Source organism: Phoca vitulina, unplaced genomic scaffold (assembly GCF_004348235.1).
Source record: "Phoca vitulina isolate PV1807 unplaced genomic scaffold, GSC_HSeal_1.0 scaffold1, whole genome shotgun sequence".
In the NCBI taxonomy this organism is placed as follows: Eukaryota; Metazoa; Chordata; class Mammalia; order Carnivora; family Phocidae; genus Phoca; species Phoca vitulina.
In genome coordinates this window covers 24908931-24921685 of record NW_022589704.1, presented here as the reverse complement: position 1 = coordinate 24921685, position 12755 = coordinate 24908931, and the positions used below count along the sequence as shown (strand labels likewise).

Below are 12755 nucleotides of genomic sequence, written 5' to 3'. Positions count from 1 at the left end.
TCTTTCTTTCTTTCTTTCTTTCTTTCTTTCTTTCTTTCTTTCTTTCTCTCTTTTAAAAAAAAAAAACAGCATCTCCGTCAGAAATATTCCTGTTAGATTTACAGGGTCAGTTCTAACATTAACATGACAAAGGATTTAAGGAGAATGAATTCAGTTACTTCAGAAAGTCAGATTCAGCAGTAAAAATGGAACACTTGGCTAGACTCTTCAAGCAGAATTTACTTACTTTAAAATTTATAAAATTCTTTAGGTTGTCTAAGGATTTGTTTTTAAGGAATTTGTTTAGAAAAATACTTTGTATTTTAGAAAAAAAAGATTAAAAAAATAGCTGTTGGCTCTGGAGTTGATAGTCTGAACATTATCAAATGCTATAGGGGAAAAATGACACACATTATTCAAATGTAACCAAAGCTCACTGTGGCACCCAATCCAGTACACAAAATCAGTTGCAAAATGTTACTAATTTTTACTTGAAATGTACACAATTCTATTGCAATATCTAGAGGTATGCATAGGGAGCTATTGTCCATAATAAGCTGTCAATTTATTCACACTCTCCATTTCACGAGATCTATTAAAAACAGAAACTTCTTCATTTCTTCTTTTTAAAACTCCTGCCTCCAGCAGACCTCTCCTCAAGCTTACCATTGTTGTACTCTGCATTTTTGTTTTGCCATTTCTCTATTCAGAGATATTTTCACTCTGATTACCACTCTGCTTCATTTCACCTTAACAAGGCATTCATTATCAGGGACTTGTTCTCTCAGAGCCCGAATCTTTTGTCTCTACCAAGACTTCTCGCCATTTAGTGACACAGAGGATAATTCCTGGCACATTTTCTGTTTTAGGAAGAGACACCTGTGGGAAGATGTCAGCATTGATACGCTGTGGTGAGTGAAATGTATTCTTAACGTCAGTTTCCTGAGCTGACTTCCGGGGTTTTTAAATACTTTCACCTTCTTTCCCTAATGTATGGTAAGTCTCAAAAATAATTATACACAGAAGACAGGGAAATATTTGGCAAATCATGAAGTTGAATATCTCCAGAGAAACCCTCATTGAAGTGAATTTATTTCAGTCATCGGAAAAGAAATAATTTCTAAACAATATAAGACTACATCATTTAGATCCTAAAACATACTTTTGTATGGCTAATCAATAAAAACAGAATATTGTCAAAAACTTGCAGTCTTGGGGCACCTGGGTGGCACAGTCTGTTAAGAGTCTGCCTTTGGCTCCAGTCATGATTCCAGGGTCCTAGGATCGAGCCCCGCATTGGGCTCCCTGCTCAGTGGAGAGCCTGCTTCTCCCCTTTCCCCTTTCCCCTGCTTGTGCTCTCTCTCTCTCTCAAATAAATAAATAAAATCTTAAAAAAAAAAAAAAAAAAAAAAAAAAACTTTCACAGTCTAGATTTTCTGATTTTTAAGACGTTCAGTCAGGGTTCAGAGAAAAGTGTCTCTCAAGTGGGCCTAAGGTTAAGTAATATATTTTAACTAACAGGCTATGAGAAATCTAAAGGAAGCCTGAAAAATTTTACATTTTTAAAAAATTTTGATCACATATGATCAAATTCAGAATTCAGAACCGCTATAGAATCTCTCACAAAGTCTAACTCTAAAAAAAAACAAACAAAAAAAACATATTTCTAAAATTCAGGTCTTACAATAAGTATGTCTTTGAGTAGTTCCAAAATATATTTTGCCTCGGAATGGTGGCCACTTTAAATATGGATAAGTAATTTACCTTTCAAGTAGCTCAAACAGGGAGGGAGAGAATAGGAGCGAATGTCAAGGGCAAGTAGCCTCCACTTCACTCAGGGTTTTTGTCTTTTTATTCCTCAGCTGTGGGTATCAGTAGTCTTCACAAGGTGAAACTAGCCTACAGGAATTTCACTTCCACATCTATTCATTCATATTTAAGATGGATTACGTTTTCGAACAGTATCTCCTTTAACTTATTAAAATATTAGCTATTATTTTTTAGGTCCTTAGTATATACCAAAAGAAATCTAAGCATTTCAACTACATTATTGCATTAAATTTGATTCCAAAACAACAACCCTCTGAGGTAAGTGTAATTATCTCCATTTTTAGATTTGGTAACTGAGATTTAGAAAGATTAAGTCAGTTTACCATGACAGAATATGGAAAGAACTGGGATTTGTATCATCTGGCTGATTTCAAATCCAATGTCCTTGTCCACTAAGCTGTGCTGTACAATATGGTGTACAGGAAACCGTTTTATCTTTAGACTCAGGACACTCAGGTTGAAATCCCAGGTATTAGCTGTGTAAATTTAACAATTCCCTGATCATTTCCTCAGTGTACATTTCCCCAATTGTAAAATGAGGTATATGATAACTCTCTTTAATTCACAGGAATATGGTGAAAGTAAATTTTAAAAGGAAAGCTTTTTATAAATTATAAAGATCCTTGCAAATAAATACTATTCTAAAGTTTATATTTGCACATATCAGATACATGTAAATGCTTGTTGAATTTAATTTTGATAGACTCTGTGGAATAGGCACAGAGACCATTAAGCCAATTTTAGGTCATAATAGTAAGAAGCCTAATTTCTATGCTAAAAAATTAGGTGAATTAAATGATTTCATGCTGATGTTTTGATGAGGCTTGATGATTTTCTTAGTCAAGACTGCCTCCCATTCCCACTTGGTGGCAAGTAAAAAAAGTAATTTAGATGTACTAGAAGAACCTTGTGTTTCTTAAGGCGCCTAAGGATAAACGTGCAGATGCATCTCATGAAGGCCAGAGAATCAGTAGGTAAGAACTGTTACTCTCTCTTCGTCTCTGTTTTTTGTTTGCCTCTGTATGACTGATTTATTTACCAGGTTCAAAAAGGAAACGTCCACTAGGTTTAATATCTCCTCAAGTTCAAATTTCTAAGGTAGTATAACCAAAATTTCTGGATCCCAAATCCAAATTCTCTGGGGAGAGAATCTCATTGGCCCAGCATTGGCCAATATTTACTCTTATTACAAGATTTCTCATTCTCAACCTTCAGTACTTTTAAAATTTCATGATGAATAATTATTCTTTGTTTGGGTGGGGGTGGAGTGAGGTTCTCCTGTGCACTGTAGGATGTTTGGCAGCATCCCTGGCCTCTACCTACCAGATGCCAATAGATGCTCCCCCAACCCCTACTCAGTGTTGTAACACCAAAAATATTCAGACATTATCAAATGTCCCCTGGGGGCAGAGTCACCTCTGGTTTAGAAACACTGCCCTGTGACTAAGGTTAGAGCATCACAAAACAAACATGGCCTCAATGACTCACCCCTCTAGAAGGGGCTAGTTCTCAGAGGAAGAAAGGTGTCTGCTTGGCAATTATCCTAAAAGTTGTCTACTATAAGAATAAGAGATGGTGAAAATTATGATTTTTTTTACTAACCTTTGTATATTTTTTACTAACATAGCCAAATCTCTTAAAATTAATTAAAAGTTTCAGAATTTTGAGTACTGTATGAATTGAAGGCATATTTAATTTTCAAAGTTAGAGAACACTCATGTGTGCTGTTTTCTCATTCTTTTGATAGAGTGATTTCCAAAACTTTGGCTCCCTATCAATTAAAGAATGATTATTCAGCACTAAAATATTACTACTACTACTACAAAAGAACAATTTGTACTATATTTTTCTATTCTACAAAAATACATAGAAAATGCAACAAATATTAAATTGACTAAGATAGTTTTATTTGATTTCATTCACTAAGAGTATTATTAAAAGTACTACATGGGACTTTTGATCCAGAAATAATGGCATACGCCTCCTTTTCCCTGCCCTTCCTTACTAAGAACAGCTATACCGTGGAAATAATGCAAAAGGCAATAATGCAAAGGAGAACTCTGAAAGGTGTTGAGACAAAGGCAGACTGGTTTGGGACCCTGAACTGGAGGAACAACACAGTAGTGGGCATCTTATGTCTCTCTACCCAACAGAAGAAAGGAATCCAAACTAGCATTCCCTAAATGGAAGCTAGCAACAGAAAACAGCCCAGGTAGGCTTAGGCATTCCCCAGATTTAACTTGTGGGCCTCAAGAATGCAAGGTGAGGTTGGCTAGCCTGAGAGTCCCCTCTCCCTCCAGAAGACCAGGGGTGGGTGGGGGGACCCACCAGAGGGGCCCAGCCACAACCAGCAGCCAACCCGGGAAGTGTCATTGATCCCTTGGTAAAAGAAGTAAGTGAATGAGTAAAAATTCATTTTTAAATTTGACAACTCAGAAGTTTTTTGCCGTGAGAGGACCTGAGGACCTCTACACACTTCCACAATTTCCATGGTTACTTACCACTTCATCACAGAGTATTACAACCATTCTTCTATATTTTAGAAATCTTGACTCTGTGCAAATGGCCACATCAATGTTATTTCAGCATCATGTGCAACTCGATTTCAACTACTTTGCTGTTAAAACATTGTCTACAAATATTGTAGTGAATTTATTTCACATATTAATCTAATCTTTACAACCCTGCTTAAAATTCTTGCCAAAACATAGCTGCCATAAAACAGTATTTCTGTCAAATAAGTTAACTTAAGTCTACACTCAGATACTATGTTTCATCTAACTTTTTGACAAAGACCGGAAAGTTTGATAATATACTGTTTTACCCAGGGAATAGGGAAACAGGCATTCACACACATTGCTTCTTGCAGAGAAAACTTTTACAAACTTTACAGAGAACAAGATTTCCATGTTAGGGGCGCCTGGGTGGCTCAGTCGTTAAGCGTCTGCCTTCGGCTCAGGTCATGATCCCAGGGTCCTGGGATCGAGCCCCGCATCGGGCTCCCTGCTCTGCAGGAAGCCTGCTTCTCCCTCTCCCACTCCCCCTGCTCGTGTTCCCTCTCTCGCTGTGTCTCTCTCTGTCAAATAAATAAATAAAATCTTAAAAAAAAAAAAAAAAAAAGATTTCCATGTTAGTGATTTCTATCAAACTGCATAAACACATGTCCTTGACCTTGTAATTACCACTTCCAGGAATTAACACTACAAGTGAATTTATGCATATATGCATGGAATAAAAAAAAATCAAGGTGCATTATAGCATGTAAAGCATGCTAGCATTTGAGTGAAAAATGGGCTGGAACATACACATATTTCCTACTGTGTGCATAAATAGTCTCTGGAAGAATACACAAAAGTAGCCAGTAACATTTTGTTGCCTAGGGGTGGCTGAAGGACAGAAGCAGAACAAAAGTGGGAAGACATTTTTACTTTATGTTCTTTTATATTTTATGAATGTTGAACACGAAAATGTCCATGAATTATTTTTTTTAAAAAGAAAGAAATCATTTACCAAAGAGAATATTTTTTCCTACACCTGTTTCTTTGGTGGCTTACAGTAAAGTAATTATTTTTGTATTTCCTTATTGAAACAGAACCTAACAAATATGAATTGAGACAAATTAGAAATATCTGGACTTTCATCCAACAGTATAATAAATTTCCACAATATCTAATATTTGTATATTCATACTTTTGATAAGATTCTCTGTCTTCTATGCTAATAAAGGAATAAATTTCAAATTGCCACCACACTGGTTTCCATATATTATTCCAGCTGTTGTTATTGCAGCAGGAAGAAAAATCTTTACCACTTATATAGAGCATTTTGTTTTTCCTTTTTAAAGAAACCATTTATCCTTAAGATTAGTAAAAATTCAGTGCTGATTTAAGTATGGCTTTAAGAATGCTGAAAAAAATAGATACTTGTCTTTGTATTCAATATACTTTGTTTTTAAGCGTCTTAGCAATGATGATAACTTATATTTACTTTAATGACTAATGCAAGAAACAATATAGGCAAGGGCAAGATACACTGTTATTTAATAGTTAATCTATATCCATAATTCATATAGTTAATCTCTGTGCCTAGAAAAGAGTGGGGACACAGTGCTCTGTTTTTTCTCTCTTTTTTTCTTTTTCTAATAAATGAATGGTGTTATAACTACCGGGGAAAAGTGCTGAGATACTCGGTTAAGCTCAAATGGACTTACTATTTTGTACACATTTGGATTTCCTACTTTCTCTGTTATACAGACTCTTAAAACATGGTTAATATCAGCACATCTGTGTTGTTGATAGCATTAACCTGGAAACCACGAAGAAATGTAAGAAACAATTATATATTATGTTTCACTTGAAAGCTATGAAATTAGGCAGTTTACTTGAATAGAAGCAAATCCACCACAAAGAAGCAAAAGCTCATTTTCATGTTTCTGATGACCCAGAAGTGTGAAAAGCATCAATTATTAAAATTTCTTGACCATTTCAAGCCCATGCCTTCTCAGTGTTGAACACTTACAGGTCTGGCAATGATTTTCTGTGGGTCCCCAGCATCGGCCAGTACAGGACTTATGACAACGTCCACCTGTAGAATAGGAAAAAGCACATATACATTATAATCTTTCACTCTTTGACTAGAAGCAACTCTTCAATGAAAATATTCTTGCTCCTTTATGGGGATTTTTATGTTATACTATAGTTGAAACATAGCTCATAAAATGCCCACTTGAGTTGAATGTCAAATGCATATGAAGCTGAAATACAATCTCCTGATACTCAAAATCTTCTCATCATTTTATAAGAAGTTTCAAGCATTTAGGGGCACCTGGGTCGCCCAGTATGTTAAGCATCCAACTCTTGATTTGGCTCAGGTCATGATCTCAGGGTTGTAAGATTGAAGCCCAGAGCCCCACATAGAGCCCAGAGTCAGGCTCTGCACTCAGCAGGGAGTCTGCTTGAGATTCTCTCTCTCCCTCTGACCCCCCAATCCCCCGCACCTGTGCTCTCTCTCTCTCTCTCTCTCTCAAATAAATAAATGTTTTTAAAAAGTTTCAAGCATTTAAAACATAAACTTCTTAGAAAGTTTAATTTCAGTTATTTGATACCCTCTTTTAAAAATTTTGTTGATACCACCTTCATTTTCAAATACAAACTTTTATCTCCTATAGCAGTATCTTCCTCTTAAGGACTTTGCTACTCTAGGTATTTGGCTCAGCAAATACAGTTGTCCCACAGAGAAATTCTCTTAAGGACTCAGCAAAAGAATATTAGCTAGGAGAAATCATATATAATGACTTTCTTTGAAGGTTGCTTCTGAATTTCATAGGTTCGCTCTAAGTATTTGTGGGTATAAAGGTATAGAAGTGCTTATTTTTAGAATAAAAAAGTACACCTGAAAATCTATTAAAGACTAAAGCTTTTCTATAACATAACTCTTATTAAACCTTCTCTTAATTTTCTAATATTAATTGTGAATGGGTATATGCCTATATAAGATGTGTATTCTAATGTAATAAACTATATTGTAAAAATTATGAAATAGAGTTATATCAAATGTTTCCTTCTTTCTTTGACTCATAGGTTACAACTCTTCAACTTGAAAGATCTTACAACTTGGGCAGTTTTTTTGTTGTTGCTGTTGTCTTGTTTTGTTTTTCTCTCTCTCCTTAAGAGACTGCCTGAGTGAACTTGTTGTGTTAAATGCTCTCACAGTTAAGGAGCAGATTCAGCAGACACACTTTCTCAGGCTGAACCTCAGACCATCCAAATGGTCTACCCTTCTGCAAGTGAACAGTATTATCTCCAAGTTAATGTAACACTTAGGCTCAATTCCAGTCACCTTCTTGAAAGTATCAGGATCCTTGCCACAAAAGAGTTTATTTAAGGCAATTCTGTTTCTGAAGCACTGTAGCTGACATCACCAGCGTATGATATCCTGTCACTCTGCCATCTGTTTATTTAGATCCAAACACATTATAACTACATAATGCAAGCTCATTCTAGCTGACAGGAAAAGGACTCCATCTGGCCTGAACAATATAACTTTAATCAGTGATAATGATAATTATTATTAAAAACCTACTGGAGCTCTTTTGTACAATGCTAATAAATCTAATTTGATTTATACCAGCGGAAATTAGAAAGGGCTGTGAGACAAAATGGGAAGCACAGAAAACTCTGAGTACAAACTTTTTTATGAGAAAGTAGCTAAGGTTAATATATTTCTTTAGATGTGTTAAAATCTTTTAAATCAACCCATTAAGTGGTCTGTTAATTAAAGATATCTGAAGCAGAAGATGATCTACTATTTAATCTATGACTTCTTTAATTGTGTTAGAGGCTAGTGAAATATTTAGCTGTATTCACTGTGACCAGAGCACTCTCGGTAGCTGGGGGGGGGGGGGGGGGAGCTAAGTAATAGTGGACATTTTAATATACTCAGTGTTCCATTTTTATTAGATTATATATTTTCTACCTTCTTATTCTTGCAGTTTTGATTTAGCACCCCAAGACCTATGCCTAGATCCAGTATAAAAAGGAATATTACTAGAAATTTGGTTTATGGTTCTTGACAAAGTATCATGACAAGAGCCACCTAGTTGGAAACAAATGATCTAGTACCCACACACACACAAAGTTTAAATAATTTAACCTTCACTATGTACATGTTGTTAGGAAATTTTGTTTGGTAGTGTCCATTTTTTCTTCAGATTTAAACAAAAATATCTATTACTGCTATAAAAGGAAGCTAACAACAACCGCCCCTCTTCTGGGATTTTACTCAGTCTTGTATTCCCTTCAACCCTTTTGGAAACCAAGAGGAGGAGGATCACTTGGCTCACACATTTCAGAATTCTATTACTACACACTGGGAGGAACCATGACCTCAATGTGCTCCACAAATTGTTGCTCATTCTGGCCTGCCCTTCATTTGACTGTCTTTGACTCTTTGGAATCTGCCGACACATTCAGTTCAGCTTTAGTCTTCAAAACCGTGCTATATATGGCCCTTGGGAAAACACTATTTTCACTGAGTTGTTGCAATTCAGTAAGTGTCAAAATATCTGCAAAATCTGGAGGTATTTCTGAATTAACGTACTTGCCATACTTTCATGTCTGCAACCTTCGTTTGATTCTTGTAGGCAACTGGGTAGTGTAGTTTAATATGCTTTAAAATATGCTTTTAGGGTTTTTTTTCAACATTTCTGCTGCACACAAGTTTAAAAAAATGAGAAGATAGGTGAGGGGTTTCCTTATTAACTACCTATCTAGAATAGGAAAAATGAAACAAAACAAAAAACAACTACAATTTTTTTCCCCTACCTTCTTCCCATCTATTTATCCAAAAGTATTTTTTCAGTTCCTTCTGCATCTGTGTATGAGGAACTATGTTAAGTATCGAAACAGACATGGTGACTTCTCTAATAGAGTTTAGAATTAATTTAGCATTATTTTAAAGGGAAAGGATTTTGGTTACTCTGTATCTAATGTTCACCTTCTATGGGGTTTAAGGAAAGAAGCCAACAAATCTAAATTTTTAACAGTCCTCTTACTCAGGCAAGAAGAGTTGGATGCAGCCAGGTTGAGTTGGACCATTTCCAATGTAATGCCTGGTGGCTTGGAAGTCCACTCCATTCCTTATACAGTGATTTATCTATATGACATCTAAAATGAGATCAGCCCAGAGCATTTCAGTGGAGAGGATAAGTATGGCCCATGAAGGATCCCCTGTGTGTCCTCTACAGAAAGAAAAAAACTTTAATCATGGCCCATTATCTTACTGAGAACTTCCTGTTTTCTATTCTCAGATTCTCAGGCATTCAGTGTCTCAGGAGGGCTGATTTCAAGAGGAAAAAAGACCATATATTCACAACTCTTTTACTGTGAATTAATTTTATAAATAACTTCTCTAGTAGTATGTTTCTAAAATGAGGACAGCAGAAAGAAGAGATAGATACTAGTCTATGTAAATGGAAAAAAATGTTTTGGGGCACGGAGACTTTGCCAGCATTGTCCAAATCTGCCTATTTCCAAGTCTCAATCTACTACAGGATTCTCTTCCATTGTTTATTACAATAATTCTTTTAAAACTATGTGAGGAAATGTGCCACTTAAAAAATAAGAATCTGACATTTCCATTCAGCTTAGTGATAGCATAGTTATTTAAATCAATACTCCTACCTCTTGTCACTCTGACTCAAAGAGGTGAAATATAAAATAAAACACAATTTTAAACAAATATTTCTGTTCACTTTAGCAACCATTTTAATCTTTTAAAGTAAGTGCTGATTACTGCACATCAGCATTAATTTAATTCATAATCACCTCTACTTTGACAACTCATTATTCATCACAGAAGTTAGCAAATATGACTAAATTCATCTTTTATGCTTGTCCAGCAGAAGTTATTAAAAACGTAGCTTTTGCTTTTTTTTTTTTTTTTTTTTTTAGGAACTAGAGTCCCTGAGCCACTTTGAAAATTCATGCTAGAAGTTTTGCTCGTTTGTGGGATTACCTGACAGAAGAGATGGGATTTAACATTTACCTCTGGACTGCTTTCTGCAAGTAATATGCCAAGACAGTAGTTACAAAATATGAAGTCACTGGCAACCATAAAAGATTATATCCTCAAACTGCTTCTAGCTAAAGGCAATGCAGTTATATCCCTGGATTCTTCTTTTAGTCCTTTTAAAAACTGGCAGTCTTGACCTCTTAAAACTTCCTTTACTGGGGAAAGAGTGAGATAATAGTATCTTTTTCACGACCCTATAATTCAGAAGGGAGAAGTGGAACATTTATTGGAAGTCTACACTAAATCAGTCCCTATTCTTGAATGGATGATAAAAACATGAATAAGTAAATGCCCTGCCCTCAAGGAGCTTTCAAGGACCAGGAAATAAGTAGAAGAATAGGCAAATAATTATGATAATCATATTTGCTAAAATATAGGTATGCATAAAGTGGAGAGGATGGATTTGAAAGAGGCTCCATGGAGGGGCAGGCATTTCAATTGGGCTTGAATGTCTAGTTTGTCAGAAGATAAGAGGAAGGAAGTTCAGGCTCAATGATTAACCTAAGCAATGACACAGAGGCACGGATGCACACAACTCTTTGGGGCCATAACGAATACTTTATAGTCCTTTGAGCTATTTGCATCGGGACAGCATCTGGAGGGTAAGCTTACAAAGTGTCTTGAAAATCTTCTAAACAGATTACAGTTTACTCTGTGCAGGTGTTATGGAGTTGGTCAAATTTTTAAAAACTGAAATTATGTGGTTTGATCTGCAGGGTGGAAGAGAATTTCAGGTTATGGTTCCCAAAAGTTAGTGTTGAGATTTGAGAACCTATGCAAAGTGCTGATTTTATAGTCTGGGGCGAGTGAGGTACAGGAATCCATATTTTAAAAAAGCAATCCCAGGGATTCTGATGATGAAGTTTCCAGATGACAAAGTATGTCTAAGAAATAATGGTCTGGCATATAATTCCAAACATCGTAGTCATATTTTGAGACAATACTTTAACCATAACATTTGATCAGATGCTTGGTAACCAAACTCACAGGATTAAATGGTGTAAAAATCTAGCAGTCTCTTATTTCCCAGTGTGCACTCTTTGTTTGTGAATGTATTTCCAGCAGGTTGCATTTTTTCCCCCAGCAGTCCTAAAAAACACATAGCTTTTTTTTTTTCAAATTTAAACTATTATAAACTGCCCATATGATAGTAAAGTCACAATATGCTTCCAGCAAATGGTATGTTAGTATTATTATTTAATGATATCACTCTAATGTGGAATTGCCCCCTTTTTAATCAGATGTTAATTCTCCGCTGTTTTTGTCTTACAGCTCTCACTGTCCTGTGTTTGTTCATCCCCACACTTTTGTGTTACGTAAATGACTTTACAGTTTTCTTTCAATCTCAGCTCAATCTCCCTGTCTTGCCCATGATTTGAAAGTTAACTATTGGATGAAAGCTTTAAATTTTATACATATGCTCTTCAAAAAATGATAGGCAAGTATTTTCACTAACTAGGAAGACAAAGTTAAATTAAAAAAATATATATACATGGAATTTTTCATCTAGCAATAAGTTAAGTCAGGAGTTAGCAGTTCAAAATATTTTAGGTAATCACTGGATTGAAAGAAATAGGTAATGTCAACATCATTACACTTGTTTTTCTACATGCACCATCGCGTTATTCAGTCAAGCAATCTACAGTCCAAGGATTTAGAGTAGCATACGTCCTCATATAATCAAGATTAATTTTGAACAGAAGTGTAAAATACATCAAGTTTAGTCTGAAACACCTGTATCCACCCATCTTCTCAGGGATTCAACTCCCCACTGGTGATCTGTAATTGCCAGAGCACACAGGATCTCCTCCCGGTACCACCTCAGATAGGATTATAGACACATGGCTAATGGATGGACCAGTTATTTGGCACACAGAATTGTGCAAAGGTTTGAAGTACCGAGCCTATTGAGCAAATTCTCATTTTTCCTAAAGCCTTCTGTAAACACAAATAAATCTAGAGGAGAAATCATAATGGCAAAAATCTCATGTGCAAATAGAAGCTGGACAGGGTGGGTTGGGAAAACCTATAGGAGTGCCTTTTTAAAAACCTATTCAGTTGTACATAGGGCCAAGTGGCTACTCCATTAGCATGCTCAGTGTAGATTCGCTTCTACATATTCAGGTAGAACAGCCGGATCTACACAAACTTCACACTCAAAAGGAAATTTGATGAGAATCTAGTTAGAATTTAAGATTGTTGATCATCACTTACATTTATAGCCTTATGTGGTCATAAGTTACTGATAGTTAGAAGTAATGGAATACATACGCCAAAATAAAATAGACATTAACAGACTAAAGGAATTTTATTTCCCATTGAATGGAAAGATCTGATACAGTATCTAGTCACTGTTCTGTGAATTCTATACTCCT

The 12755-nt window shown here is 35.6% G+C and overlaps 1 protein-coding gene across 5 annotated transcripts in view; it reads right to left on the bottom strand.

Moving 5' to 3' along the window:
• The window catches only part of ERBB4 (erb-b2 receptor tyrosine kinase 4), a 1092681-nt gene that overhangs the window by 323647 nt on the left and 756279 nt on the right, over positions 1 to 12755 (bottom strand). For all 5 annotated transcript variants that reach the window (XM_032402964.1, XM_032402981.1, XM_032402953.1 and 2 more), the window contains one exon: positions 6328 to 6393. In XM_032402964.1, coding sequence (XP_032258855.1) covers positions 6328 to 6393 — 66 coding nt within the window. The remainder of the gene's footprint in view (positions 1 to 6327; positions 6394 to 12755) is intronic.